Genomic DNA, 16,135 nt, shown 5'->3' on the forward strand with positions numbered 1-16,135 from the left:
CCTTTGCTACTGGTGCAGCAAGGTATGTGTGATCACAGTTTTGTCTAGATGACTGTAACCATCTAGAGATGTGTATTTAAACATATATTGTTCAATCTCAGGAGCCAGAGTTCCCGTGGCGTCTAACCCCAGTCTTGTGGCTTTCCCTCCCTCTCAGTGTTGTTGAGGTGAGCTTGTAAAGATCCTTTGTCCTATGCGTAGCTCGTGTAAACATTTGTCAACTATTTGTATGTAACATGTACTGATCTCTGTGTGTGTTCACCTAATTCCAGACACCTCAGAGTACGTAGAGGGTCTGTCTCTGCTCACCGCTGTTTTGCCCATAGCCAAATTGTTTAGCCTTTCTGTTTTTGTTTGTTTGTTTGATTTTCTTTTACCTGTCCGCCGCTTCAGCTTGTCACATTGTTATTTTACGGGGTTTGGCTGTCACAGTTCTAGGCCTGTATGCTGCTCTAGTCGGTGCAGGGCCATACAGTAGACTAGTAGTTTGAGTGTGTATTATTATACGGATTTATTCTGTGTGTAGTGGATATCCACACTGATTGTGCATTTAATCACTTACATAGCATAGTGAGCCTATGAGCTTGTGTGTGTGATTGGTGTTTACCATAGGCCCTTGGATTCGTGCACGAGTGGTGAACTAATTTATTCTCGACTAGTAAACCTGCCCGGCTAGCCTGGCTCGGTGACACCCTTTATCCTGTGGCAGCCAACCCCGTTCTTGAGCATTACTGTTTTTATCCCAGCGGCGCAGGGTTTTAACTGTTGACTTAAATTGTATTAATAAAGAAAAGATTGTTATTCCTTTAAACAAAGGTACGTCTCTTGTGCATTCTATCCGAACCTGTTGTGCCTTATTGGTTGAAATCAAAATATATTCTGGGGTGGCAGTCCCCCAGTGGCGTAGTCGTGCAATTACAAGTATCAGTTTGATGGTTATTATTTTAGGAAAACTAACATCTAAAGGTCCACTTTGCTACAATAATATGACAAAATGTGTCATTAGAATCACTGTAAATACTGAAAGTGCAACTAGTGAGAACCGGAGAACACAGCATTTAAAGTACAGTAAGGTAAAATGTTACAAGTGTATGGCAATTTCTTAACAGTGCAACTTGAGAAAACCTGAGAGCACAAAATCATGGGTTCAGCCAGAAAATAGATGGAGCATTTATTGCTTCAATGGCAATGGCAGCTCACATTGAGGAGTCACAGGACAGATAGACTATATTGACTCTAGAAATTAACAGAAAGGTTTTTGAAGGAATTTGTTGGTGATGAGGCAACGCATAATCAATAAATGCTCCCTCTATTTTCTGGCTGAACTCATGGCGTACTCTATGGCTGTGTACCAGATGGTAGTGTGTGTAGCTCTGTTCCACCAGGGGGCACCGAAGTTACACACACACACCGTCTGGTGAAAGCCAGGCTACATGTAGACCCCTTTAGAGTTTGTAAACAGGTAATTTGGCTTCGTGCGCACCGCTGCCTCAAAATCGTCCATGCTCCGTTCACTTGTACAGAGACTCGACAGGTGTTTTTTCCGAAATAAGATAATGGCTGCTCGCGCTAACCTCAGATATGCAGTGGGCACCACGGACACGGGTATTCCTGGCGATGTCATCAGTCCAGTCAGTAGTTTAATGTCTTGTAACAACAAACATCTCCTATGCTTCTGGAACAGCCTCTTCCCTCTCAAAATAGCATAACAAGTGTACTTTTCGGAATCTCAATTTTTTTTCATCAACGTACACGCTTCAGAACAACAGTTTTTCTCTCCTAGTGTCTGCATTGTCACCCAGTATTAAATACAGAACCACCACTCACAATTTTACCCATGCCTGCAGTTCTCCTAGTGGCCGCTGTCGAGACACGGCTCTGAGTGCAGCAGCCCGTTCTTTCTGAATGGAGCCTGCACTCCCCCTATAGAGTGCAGTACCACCCAGAAAAGTGGAGTCTCTCGTAATATCCTTCCAATATCTCTGGTGTGTTTGAGTCGACGATGCGCACGCATTCATGAGCACGTCGACTCTGAACGGGTCTATAGTACATGTCTTTATGGCTGGTTCCCTACTAAACTAATATTAACTGGTCTGACTTACAGTAAGTATAGGTAGGCCTACTAGAAATTCTGAACTGTTGACATGGAGAATATCCACCTTTTTATGAAACATGTCATTTTCCCAGTAATATAATGAATACTTATAAATTGGTAAATGTTCAAGATAAAGATAAGTGAAAATTGCAGTACTTGGTATGGGTATGTGCTCTTCTTGCCACATTGATGTGTGTGTGTGTGTGTGTGTGTGTGTGTGTGTGTGTGTGTGTGTGTGTGTGTGTGTGTGTGTGTGTGTGTGTGTGTGTGTGTGTGTGTGTGTGTGTGTGTGTGTGTGTGTGTGTGTGTGTGCGCGCGCGTGCGTGTGTGTGTGCGCGTGTGTGCACATGTGCACGTGTATGCGTTGCCTCACTGATGTCTTGCCCTGGGCTATTGATCGCTTGGTGGCAGCAGCAGGTTACAGGCTATACTGTCGTGTTGTTGCTTGTTGCAGCCTCTGGATGGGAATGACTGTGGTCAACAGGGAATGCACTAATGCAACCTCATCTCAGCCATGGCCCTGCCCTCCCTACCTGTGGTGGAACAATTGCACACAGGGCCCCAGGGCTAAGCATTAACAGAGACACCCCCCTCCCCCCAATACTGCTGGCCCAATAGCAACGCCAATTGTACACAGAGCCCCAGGGCAAAGCAGTGACTCAGACACCCCCCTCTCCCCAACATGGCCTGTGTGTGTGTGTTTGAGGCAACAATGTGTTATGTCAGTGATGAGACATAGGCTTTCGGTAGTAATACTGGAGGGCCCAGGGACAAATGGTCTTGCCCCTATAGTTCCGTGAATTACACACAGGGCCCCAGGGTGAAGACTGACTGATAGGGCCTCCCATATGGCATGCCTGTGGTGGTCACAACACTTCAGGTATGTGATGTTCACACACACACACATAGACGCACACACGCACACACGCACACACACACACACCAGGTATGTGTTGCCCGTACATGCAGGTGCGTACACACACACACACACGCACACACACACACACGCACGCACGCACGCACGCACGCACGCACGCACGCACGCACGCACGCACACACGCACACACACACACACACACACACACACACACACACACACACACACACAGGTATGCGATGTGTGGTCACCCTGGGCCAAGGCCCTGCTACCACCCACCGCCCCCATAGCTCCACCGCTGATGCCTAGTACTGTAGCTCTAGTCTCAAAACCCAAATCAAACCAGACACAGCACCTCAGACACAGCGACAAGGACATGGGACGTATGACTCAGGTAGCCCGATCATAGTGGCTTGTTCCTTTCAAAGACCAGTTAAACAACTTGCTCATTTGAACTTTTGTTTATTTGTTTGTTTGTTTGTTTGTTTAGTGGGATGTTAAGAGGATTGCATTTAAGTATCTACCCCGGGGTCAGTTTGTCCGAACAACAACTGACTGTCCTCCTTCTAAAGACTTTGGTAGAAACACGTGTTTGCATCGAAAACAAAAAGAAAAGAACCGAAAAGAGTGGTTCCCCTCCGCTGTGAATCGAATCTCATCGTTCTCGTCTAGGAGGCATCCAAGATAATCACTTCTTTCAGAAACGTCAGAACGCTAACTCAGAATACAGACACAGTGCCAAAGATGCAGCTGAGGAGCGGGATGTCTGGCTGGGTCTGTTTGGTTCTGCTACCGTGTGTCTGCAGTAAGTAGGCTACTCTATACAGCATATACCGCTGTATGGTTAACAATCACGTTTGCTTTTGTTTGTGATTGGAAAAGGATTTCATTGTGCAAACTGTGTAATGATAGCTTGCCTATTTTTCCTCTTCGGTCCTGCAGTGCAAGACAAATGAAGACCATTTGCAGTCTAAACTCAATTTTAATTAAATATGTATTCTGCACTTTGCCTTTGCAGTATAACAGTGTTTGTTGATGTTTATTGATGTGTACTGTCATACTAATATACAGTGCTTTATTATAAAAATGTGTAGCACTGCATTAGAATAATGTGTGGTAGGCCTACTGCTATGTAATAATGTGTAGCCTATCTATTTATGAATGTGTTCTGCATTATAACATTGTGATGTACTGCATTATATAATAATGAGTTTTACTGCATCAATGTGTTGCATTACATTATAATAACCTATTGCAGGCCTATTGTATTACAGAAATGCGTAGCATCATATTATACAAATGTTTTGTAATGCATAACTGCACACTGCATTATAAAAATGTGTTGTACTGTGTTATAATAATAATAAGTGTTTGTGCATGCAGCCATTCCTTGGTTCCGGTCCAGTTTCTGTCCTGTGGCTGATGTGGCCCAAACGGTGTCTACTGCAGAGTTGAACAGGCGCACGGGATCCTCCTTTCTCTATGCAATGCATGGCCGAAGGGCAGTGCAACAGGTAGGAATTGCCCCTGAATGAATCACTAGCTGTGTATGCTATATGCAGTACATGGACACTTCTGATCTGATTAGGCATAACTTTTTTAATCCAAACAGGAATTCACAAAAACACAGCCCAGTTGGAATATATTTCTAAGAATCGGATCAAATTGTAATCGGAATAGACAAAATGGTGAAGTCTGCTCAAATGATTTCTATTCCACTTGGTTTGGGACGCTTCAGGGCAAAGGGTTCAGTTGTCCTGGGCCCAGGGGGAGGGGGGCATTGAGTCCCCATTACACTGTGTGTATTGAGTGGGGTTGAGTGTATTCAGATGACCTTGTCCCAGGCCCGGGCAAAGCTGTCAGGGGCCCTGCTTTTAATACTGCAATATTCTGCTCGGTATTGTTACAGATCTTAGAGGTGGGAGTGAACACATATGATGTGGATCTGCACTGGGGCTTCAGACAGACTTCCAGGCCCATGAGGGGCACCACACATCTGGCCAGGATGTACAACAGGTGGAGCCCGCCAATGGTCAGTCACAGATGAATTTGTGACCACCTAAATCTGATTAAAATATTGGCCGCATTCAGGACAGGGCATTTCTGCGCAGTCAACGCAGCATGCATGCGCACTTCGCCATTTCAATGTGATTTTCTAACAAGAATACATCATTATTATTCACATTGAACATGCATATTGCGTAGACTGCACAGAAATGCGGCATCATGAAGGCAGCCAATGTGTGTAAATCATGTTGATGTTGGGCTTTTTAAGCCTTTATTTGTTTTTTTTTATTACATCTATCTGTCTATCTATCTATCTATCTATCTATCTATCTATCTATCTATCTATCTATCTATCTATCTGTCTATCTGTCTATCTGTCTATCTGTCTATCTGTCTATCTGTCTGTCTGTCTGTCTGTCTGTCTGTCTGTCTGTCTGTCAGGTAAGGGGTTCCTGTTCCAGCCGAGTGCGTGTGTCTGGTGGCTACAGCCTGCTCCTCTCACTTGACTGCATGATTGACAGCTCCAGCAGCGAATCCAGTAGCAGCAGTGAGGAGAAGGCGGTGCTTGTGCGGGTGAAGGCACCAATGGCGGCGCAGGTTCCGGGCATCGTGCTGTGCAGGGGAGTGAACTTGTGTAACAGACTACTTTGGTAGTGGCTAGTTTGGTATGTCACCCAACACTGTTCACCGTGGGAAGAGTGATAACTCCAATTACAGTATTTCTCAATTGGTTTTGTACATTTCTCACAACAGAATAATAATTCTCAAAAGGTCTTGTTCAATTGTGACTTCCTGCTGTTATCTCTGCACATGGTAAAATACGTTTCTCATAGTTTTCAGCATTTAGCAAATGCTTTCATCACCATGCAGATGGTTGTGTACAATTCTCAGCTTTTTCGTACATTATCAATTGCTTTTGTCATATTACTCAAAAAGCATTGTCACTGAATACACAAAACTATCTCAAACCCCAAAACATTTAGGCCCTATGTCATAGTGTAAGTCTTGACATGCAAAATAATTTACCAAGCTGTCATAATGTGATAAGCACTGTATAATTTCCATTGGATTTTTATCTATAAATGTGATCTGAATTGGTAAATTGCTCACAGGTAAATATTGACTCTCTCTAATCAAAGGCAATAGAAGGGATAGAGAAAATAGGCATGCAATACAACAATAGGCACTGTACTGCATTATATTACTCTATGCCTCATGTGCCCTTTATAATTACGCTCCACGCAAAATTACAATATTTCCCTAGAATTTCACAAGACAGTAAGTGCACTTTATACAGTATCAGTGTATTGTTTCAAATTTATTTTGCTTTACAGTTCTAGATTTTTTTTTCACATGGGCTTGCAAGACAAGTAAAAAGGGATGGTAGAGGGCGCATTTTGACACCTCAACCAGTGTTTGGTATTTTTCCTATTTTGCAATGAGAAAACCTGTCAATAAATAGGTCATAGTCTAAATGTATATCTAGGACAATCTTATCTGATCAATGTAATATAAAGTCGAATTTACAACATTTCCCATCCAATCTCAACAACATTTTGCATCAGAAAAGATCCTCAAGAGTGTACTATTCAATTGACAACATGACAAATCGATTTGACTAGCTTGTCCATACACGGACCACACTATGACACAATGACTAACCATTCTGCTGGCACTGATACGTTCATTGACACAAAGGCTGAATCTCAAATGGTGCACTTGTGCACTTTAGTGTTCATGTTTCAGTGCGTATGCCGTATTAGTTACGCACTGAAACATAGTGCCCGAAGTGCACAAGTGCGCCATTTGAGATCCAGCCAAAAACTTGGGTTTTGAGCAAGGTCTCACGGTGCAGGTCATCCACGGCATTTTGCCATTTGTTAAAGCTGTTTTGAGAATGAGTATTATGTTTTGCAAATTGCGAGAGAGATTCGAGAAATGCACAAAACCAATTGAGAAATACTGTAATGCATATAATTCTTGCTTGGAAATGCTTGTTTAAAAAAAATATATATATAGTTCAGTGTACTATTTTGGATTAAACTTGAATCGCGCCCCATGTGAGCCGATGTGAACAGATGTTTTATCCCATCCTCGCCAGTTACTGTAACGTGTGACCCTATTTTACGAAATCCGACACCCCGGAACCATCTGCAAGTACTTCTCTTAGCTGCATAGATAAGAGGCATCAAAAGCATTTTGGGAGATGGGAGGTGATTTGAGCAATATGTATGACAGTTTGTAGTCGGACTTCAGCAAATATTATGGTAATGAGCGCATGACGCGGTTCGGCGACAGCCGCAGGAGCCAAACAGAAGCGACAGTTTCTGTAGAAAGTTTCTGTGTTTCTACAGTGCTCTCCCTCTGGGTGTACATGATTATCTGTACGGGTGTAGGTATGTGCATGTATGGACACACACAAGGCAAGGCAAGGCAAGGCAAGGCAAGGCAAGGCAAGGCAAGTTTATTTATATAGCGCATTTCATACACAGGTGCAACTCAATGTGCTTCACAAAGTTAACAAATGTAAATGAAAGGAAACAGGGAAGAAAGAAGGAAATAAATTGAGTCAAAAAACATTTAAAACATTAAGATAAAACATAAGGTAAAAATAATAACAAAATAAAACAAATTAAATAAACATAAAAATGAAAGCATCTGAGAACAGCTTTGTCCTGAGTCTAGATTTAAAGCTATCAATAGTGGGTGCATTTTTTACGTCATCTGGAAGCTGGTTCCAAAGCTTTGAAGCATAGAAGCTAAAGGCTGCCTCTCCACACTTTGTTTTGACTTTTGACACACACACACACACACACACACACACACACACACACACACACACACACACACACACACACACACACACACACACACACACACACACACACACACACACACACACACACACACACACACACACAGCTGGATCAGTCTAAATGCTGCTTTGTGGTAACACACAACACAATGACTTCACAAGACTCTTATTTAAATTTCGCTTCAATAAATCAGGGTGGGTATTGTTCAATTACTTTAAAATTACATTACTTAAACTGTCAATCAAACAAATGGAGCCTTCTGATTGGGTGTGATTACAAGTGGGTGGGAGTGGATCCTCCCCAGCTTATACATGGATTCTATTTTTTTGTTTTCCCCTGGCTGCGCGAACCTAGCTGCGCTCAACTCAACCTCTGATTGTTGGAAACTGCTGTCGGTCAAAAAATTTGCGCACATGGTTGGCTGCCAGTATCATGCCCCTCCTCACAACATGGTGTTTACAAACACTCTGAACCCATGTATAGAGTGACACATTATGTCTGCGATTTACTAACACTGTTCTTTGTGTTGTGTTTTTTTTTTTCAAACCCTTTTTTGTCTTTAAATCCAACTATTAAATCACATAGCGCTGAATGTATGCATGGCTGTGAAGTTATTATTCTTTGTATTATTATTGTTGTAACTCTAATAGATGTCATAGAAATGTTCTACTCAGTGTCCTGTGTTCTAGTCATCCATGGTAACACAGAGGCTGATTGATCTCTAACTGCGAGGATTCAGACTTATACAACATTTCACTGGTAGGATCCTGTAAGAGGAGTTTGGATTAAATACAAAGGATGGAAACACTTTCTCAGTGAAAGTGTGTGTGAAAGTGTGTATATGTGTGTTATTATCAGGGTCAGAGAATGTCAGCTTTCCTCTGTCCCAGTCCAGCTGCACTCTGATCCTCTGGGGTCTCTGCTGCACTCTGAGGGCAGTCCCATGAGGTGGCGCAGCTGCTGCATATTCACCATCAACACACCCCACTACCCACTGGCCACTGAGACCGCTAATACGTCCCTTCCTATGCAGAGACTCTGTTATCACACCCAGGAACCAATCATTACTCTCCCCAACCTCCACATCCCAGCAGTGTGTCCCTGAGTTAAAGCCCTCAGAGCCCAGCACACAGGCAGTCACGTCAAATCTCTCTGGATTATCAGGAAGCTGCCGTCTCTCATCACCAAGTCTCACACTGGCCAGATCCTCAGACGGGATGAGATGTGGGTTTGCAGTGTTGGGATCCAGAGTGACAGGAGCTGCAGAGGGGAAGAACACACCCATGAGCTGAACACTGGTGTGTGTTAGCAATGTTGATGATGGACTCACATAATGAGAGTGAGTGAGTGAGTGAGTGAGTGAGTGAGTGAGTGAGTGAGTGAGTGAGTGAGTGAGTGAGTGAGTGAGTGAGTGAGTGAGTGAGTGAGTGAGTGAGTGAGTGAGTGAGTGAGTGAGTGAGTGAGTGAGTGAGTGAGTGAGTGAGTGAGTGAGTGAGCGAGCCTACTCACTGTATTGAACAATCTCCTGCATCTTCTCCCAGACTCTGAACTTCAGGTTGCCCAGGTGCTTTGCCACATTGATCAGAGCTCCTGAAAGCTTCTCTGGATCCCGCAGTGTGCACTGGACTCTGGAATAATATTCAGGCGTCAGTGCTGCTTTTGGTGTGGGTTCAGACCCACAGAAAACAGAGTGGAAGAAGGCACATCGCTCACCTTTCCACTGTGACCTTGTAATTCTGGGGGAAAGCATTGTTTGCAGTTAACACATGTTTTGTGTCGGAATAGGCTTTATTATATATTATACAGTGTATTGCGTTTGTGGACTTTTTTGGATTTTGTGTCTAAATGGAAATAGAAAAATTAAATTGTAGCAGGTCTTGACATCAAAATCAACAAGAATGCAAAGCATTCTGGAGATTGAGAGCACGAGGTCAGAGTTAGTTCAAGTTCTATCATGCTTCATTTAACAGACATTTTTTACCTGCAGGAAAGAGACATCATCAGCTTCCATCTCCTCCTCTATGGCTCTGATTGTGTCTGAAAGAGATGAGATCTCTCTGCTCATCTTCTCAATCTTCTCCTTCATCATCTGACTCTTCTGCTCCTCTTCCTCCTTCAGTGCAGCTATCCTGGCTGCCTCTTCATCTCGTAGAAACTGGTGAAGCTTCTCAAACTCCTGCTTGATCTGCTTCTCTGTGTTGAGAACCTGAGTCTGGATGAAGCCAATGTTATGTTAGTGTCACCTTCATGGTTGTTATTCAACACGACTCACATGTAAGGCACAATACAGACCATTCAACTCCAGCATTAAGACAAGGCTCACCTTTAATCTAATGCAATACAATATATGATAAAGAAAAGATGAATATAAGAATGATTAAAAAATAGAATACTGAATTTCTTACCTTGATGTGTTGTGCTGTTTCATCCCAGATGAGCTTCACCTCCTCAAATGATTTCAGATCCTTCTGTAGTGGCTGCAGTGCTGTCCTCAGCTCCTCCTATGGACGGGTATACAATGGAGTGGAATATGTGTTTAGTTTCATAAATATTATGCAAAATTATTGCATATTGTACACATTACTAACCTTTTAGTACTTTTAATTCTCTGTTGTACAGTTTTTTTTCACAAATCCTCATGAATCTATCTGAATAGTTCTTCGCATCACACATAACACACCATCACACATACACACTTACAAATGCACAAACTGACACACATTTTCACACACATGCACACGCACACACTGCCATCTGGATAGGCACTGAAATTAGTGTCCAATCAACACTGCCTATGGACAGATACTCCAGTTAGTCAAATCCCACTGGGCAGACACAACATTAGGTGTGTCAAAGCTACTTCAGGCAATAATCATACAGAGGACAAAGTTCATCTTATATTGTGCCGTACAGTAAAACAATGCCAAGCTATTGTGCTAAATAGCAATATACACCTGTACATAAAACCGGGACACTTTGCGCACGACTTAGAAAGGACTATTTTGTGGGCTGGCTGCCATTAATTGTGGCAGGTAAACATGTAATATTTTCCATGTATTTACCCTGATAGTCATGTAGCACAATGTAGCGGGTGGCCAAAACCTAGACATATTTGTGTCCCGACAGAGTTTGCTCGGGACCTGGGACACACAACTCCAAACTGGGACTGTCCTGGATAAACCGGGACGTCTGGTCACCCTACCTGTACAGTAGGGCTGCACAATTAACCGAAAATAATCAAAAATCGTGAAATCGAAGTCGTGATTTCCATCGTGATTTAATCGTGGCAATAGTGACCTACCTTTGAGAGCGTCCTTGAAGCCAGAACATACTGACAGGCTGGTGTTTCATGCTATTGCCTTTACATAATTATTACAATTCATTTTATTTTGCTTATCCCCTATATTATATTGTTATAATTTTCAAATGATTCTGCAAATAATCAATAATCGTGATTAATAATCGTGATGACGATTTTGACCAAAATAATTGTGATTATGATTTCTTTCATAATCGTGCAACCCTACTGTACAGTGTGTTCAATTCTTATAAATGTATAGCCTAGAAATCTAGACGCCCCTAGCGACCGCAAATTGGCGTCTAGATTTCTAGGCTAATAAATTTACATATCAGAAAGTAATAATTTACCTTGCGGTCAAGAGCTGCTTCATTGACAGGACTGAACTTGTGACCAGTGTGCTGTTTGGAGTCTCTGCACACCCAACACACAGGCTGTTTATCCTCCAGACAGAAGAGCTTGAGTTTCTCACCGTGCTCACAACACACCACCTCAGACCCGGTTGAAGCTCTCTGACTCCTCTCCTGTAAGAAGGTCTCACACAGGTTCCTTAATGCCAGATTGGGAGGATAGCCATCTTTTGAGCATTTCCTCCTGCAGTAGGGACATTCTCTGGATCCCTTCTTCTCCCAGAACTGCTGCAGACAGGCCTTACACACACTGTGAGAGCAGGTCAACATGACAGGATCCCTGTAGATGTCACAGCACACTGGACAGGTGAGGTCCTCTTCAAGTTTGGACGCCATCTTCTGTTGCCAGTGTGTCCCCTGCACAAATTCAAGTGAGTTTATGTCGGTTGGCTTTTTTTTCATGTGCAGGACACACTGAGTGCATTCCAATATGCGACCTTGCGTCCTCCACTTGTGCTTGTGGCCTTGTACCAGGAAGTAATATGTCATGATGACATCACTGACAACAGCATTATCATTCAATATCTTGCAAAAGTCATTTTCTCATTTGCAAACTGGATGGTGAATGAAGAATAGTCCCCCACAAATTGTTTTGGCTAGGCTGACAGCGGGGAAACTTTATTGTTTTTTCCATGGAGGTGGGGCCAGATGGCGGGGCGAGCCCACAAGCACAAGTGGAGGAAGCAAGGTAGCATATTGGAATGCACTCACTACACCTGCATTACTTGCCATCTCATCCGGCCCCACGACCAATCTGAACACAGGATGGACTATGGTAGCAACATTCTGATTGGCTGACACATACCAGATTGGCCCCGTTTTCAGTGCTGCTACTGCTCCCTGGTGTGTGTGTGTACGTGCGTGTCCGTGTGTCTGCATGCACCCAGGTTAAAGTCACAGGTATGGGTGTGGAGTATATAACACAAGGTGAATGGCCTGAGACGTATTCAGTCACACAAACACATAGGCACACACACATACACACACACACACACACACACACACACACACACACACACACACACACACACACACACACACACACACACACACACACACACACACACACACACACACACACACACACACACACACACACACACACACACACAGAGCTTAACGTGTCCAATAGACGACCTACACTATGAACACGTGTTACGAAATACATCTGCACTCTGTCGTATCTGTTATGTTATTATTATAGTAATTTATGGTAGCCTACATGTACAGTAAATATCTGATCAAATGTCTTGACTGTAAATGACCAGCAGGTGTCAGTATTTTCCCCAGTGTTCTACCTCTAGGTGTGCATTAGTGAATACCTTTATGTCAACAGCAGCTGACCAGAGAATACATGCACAGGGAAATACAATGAAATAACACAATGACACAGAGAGGTGCAGAGCATCAGCCACATTTCAAATTCATAAACAGACATGATTGAACATTTAGCTGCTCCACGGGTATCCATAATTTTGTACCTATATATGGTATCTACTGTATTGTGTGTATGTAATGGATTCCATTAGAGTTCAGTGATAGAGCGTTAGTAAAGCTCCTTCCCAAAGACTCATACAGATATAGTAGCACTTGTTATCTGTCTGCACTTTTAGCTCAGTGGTATCATAGTGTGCCTCCTATGCCAAACTGTAGCGTTAATTGGAAGGTCGCAGGCGCCATATGATCTACAAGCGGATTCCAAAAAAGTTGGGACACTTTGTATTTTGTGAATAAAATCAAAATGCTGGCATTTTCAAAACATCCAATATGTTAATAAGGTAGAGCATTATGTACAGACAACATATCAGTTGTTAAAGTCGAGCAGAATAATTGTTTTGAGGTAATTATGTGATCATTTAAAATTTGACCCATGCAACAAATCTCAAAAAAGTTGGGACAGGGCCAAAACATGTTGTAATAGTTGGATAATTCTAAAAATTACACAAGGAAGAATATTTTAAAGGGACACTGTGTGAGATTTTTAGTTGTTTATTTCCAGAATTCATGCTGCCCATTCACTAATGTTACCTTTTTCATGAATACTTACCACCAGCATCAAATTCTAAGTATTCATTATGACTGGAAAAATTACACTTTTCATACTTGAATAGGGGGATCTTCTCCATGGTCCGCCATTTTGAATTTCCAAAAATAGCCATTTTTAGCTGCAAAAATGATTGTACTTGGACCATACTAGAAAATATTTGTTTATTACTTAGTAAACTTTCGTGTAAAGATCAAATTTGGCAATAGGCAGCCCAGTTTCAATGAGCAGCATAGTTGCAGTACCTTTTTTGACCATTTCCTGCACAGTGTCCCTTTAAAAGGAACTATATTGACTGCCAACGTGACTCCACAAATATAATACCATCACATAGAGGCTGTGGCATTCAGCAGCGAATATTTTGAGGGACTAATTACTTATCTATTACACACAAAGATTGAATAACCAAAATTGCAGGCATATAAGGCCTATTTCCGCAATATTGAGTTCTGTGTAGTCATTGCACAAATTATAAGATCATGACATACTCAAGATCAATAAGCAAACTATGACACTCCAACAATGACAGCTCTCGAAAAAATGATCATAAAAACAACACTTGATTAATGCACATGATGCAGACATTAAATAGTGTTGCGTGCGGAAAAGCTTATTCTATGGACCTAGGAGACATGTGAAACTGTCCTCTGATTACAGAATGGAAAATATGTAATCAATTTTGAAAATTATCATGCACCCTCCAGGTTATATAGAAAAGGAATACTCCAGCTTGATTTAGTGTCAGTCTGAAAGACAGCATATATGATGGTAAGGCGGTGCAGAGGTGACTTGGTTAGGGTCTTCTTACTCATGTAGAGCATTATAATGAATGCTGAATGATATATGCAGACTTTAAACAGCATACATAGCCACCAATGCATTATATTTTGGAGCACCGCCTTCAGATATTGCCCCATAATGGTGGCAAATTTCAATCTCTACTATGTTCCAACAGTGTGGTTCCATCATAAGATTAAACAGGTCACAAAATTATGTTCTTGCCGTCAGGATATGCCACATATTAAAGGGATTTGCCACTATTTTGGGGCTTAACACAGTTAAAACCGTTGGCTGGGGTTTATAAAGGTGGTAAAGTGTCTTATTTTTCATGTGAAGCGTTGTCTTGCTTTAAGACAAGTTAAAAGAGGGACTATGTCGCTAAGCTATTGAAAGTCAATGCATCCATGTAGCATTGCTACATGCTACACGGCTCCATTGACTTTCACTAGCTTAGCGACATGCTACGTCTTTTAACTTCTCTTAAAACAAGACAACGGCTTACATGAAAAATAAGACACTTTACCACCTAAATAAACCCTGGCCAACGATTTTAACTGTATTAAGCCCCAAAATAGTGGCATACCCCTTTAAGCATAACAAAAAGGTAAACAAGTTGAAGAACACACCTATCAGTTGAGCTACTGAAATCATGTCTCGCACATCAAAATATCAAATTTTTGAATAAAATTATGCCATCAGTCAAAGTATTTAACTGTTCAGTCTCATACCTTGTGTTGTGTTTAGTCTTATCCAATATAAAAAGCATTTTATTGGCCCTGTCCCAACTTTTTTGGGATTTGTTGCAAGGGTGAAATTTTAAATGATCACATAATTACCTCAAAACAATAATTCTACTTGACTTTAACAACTGATATGTTGTCTGTACATAATGTTCTACCTTGTTAACATATTGGATGTTTGAAAATGCCAGCATTTTGATTTTATTCACAAAATACAAAGTGTCCCAACTTTTTTGGAATCCGCTTTGTAGGTTGTCTACCTGCTGCACGGATATCTATCGTTCTGTAACTCCCATCATTGGATTATCTACCTGCTACCATCATTATCTACCTGCATTGTAAATCTACCTGCACCACAGGTATCTATTATTGTGCTACTCCAAGCTACACAGGTATCCATTTACTTGCAATATATTTACCTGTTCCATGAATTTATGTACCTGCTATACACAACTAGCTTATCTATTGTGTATCTCCCTGCTACACTGGTATCCATCATGTGCCTGCTACACTTGTACACATTGTGGTATATCTACACGCTATGCCTTTTTTTTCTCCAAAGTGACTTACAGTTATTATCAGTACATGGTATTGGTTACAGTCCCTGGAGCAGTGTGGAGTTAGGTGCCTTGCTCAAGGGCATTTCAGCCATGGATGTAGATCGTGAGTGGAAGGGTGGGATTCGAACATGCAACCCTCTGATCTGAGGTCCATCTCCTTAACCACTAGGCCACGACGGTATTACGTGTTGTTTCAAAGGGACTCTCCTGAACCAGGTTTCAGCTTGATAATTATTGCAAAAGCAGGTGTAAATGCATACCAGAAGTGAATGCTGCTTTGTTGTAATACACAACTTAATAATTCAGAGCTCTGCACACAGTAAATCTGAAGAGCCCGTTTATTACTTTTATTCATCTTACCTATAACTTCTGGAAACCACAGAATAAATGATGCATTTAAAAAAATACATTTCCTGATTTCCTTTTGATTTATTTCATTATTCGACTCAAATTAAGCTTAGTCTAGGCTGAAGTGAAATAGTCTGTCATTATGAGGGTGCCTTTGTGC

The 16,135-nt window shown here is 41.9% G+C and overlaps 1 protein-coding gene across 1 annotated transcript; it reads right to left on the bottom strand.

Annotated features, from left to right (window-relative positions):
- Positions 1-8,516: 8,516 nt before the first annotated feature.
- On the bottom strand, positions 8,517-11,839 carry LOC134460554 (zinc-binding protein A33-like). Its single transcript, XM_063212934.1, has 6 exons — positions 11,444-11,839; positions 10,201-10,296; positions 9,777-10,007; positions 9,509-9,531; positions 9,305-9,423; positions 8,517-9,055 (listed from the first exon to the last, which is right to left on the bottom strand). Exons 1-6 carry the CDS (start codon positions 11,837-11,839, stop codon positions 8,517-8,519), a joined length of 1,404 nt encoding a protein of 467 aa, XP_063069004.1.
- Positions 11,840-16,135: the final 4,296 nt, after the last annotated feature.

This window comes from Engraulis encrasicolus, chromosome 13 (genome assembly GCF_034702125.1).
Source record: "Engraulis encrasicolus isolate BLACKSEA-1 chromosome 13, IST_EnEncr_1.0, whole genome shotgun sequence".
Classification (NCBI taxonomy): domain Eukaryota; kingdom Metazoa; phylum Chordata; class Actinopteri; order Clupeiformes; family Engraulidae; genus Engraulis; species Engraulis encrasicolus.

Excerpts from the sequence above, each read along its gene's own strand:
- LOC134460554 (XM_063212934.1), bottom strand. The coding sequence starts at position 11,839 with ATGGCGTCCAAACTTGAAGAGGACCTCACCTGTCCAGTGTGCTGTGAC. Across the intron at positions 10,297-11,443 it reads AAGCAGCTCTTGACCGCAAG|GAGGAGCTGAGGACAGCACT; the intron begins GTAAATTATTAC and ends ACCCGTCCATAG. Across the intron at positions 9,424-9,508 it reads TACAAGGTCACAGTGGAAAG|AGTCCAGTGCACACTGCGGG; the intron begins GTGAGCGATGTG and ends ATATTATTCCAG.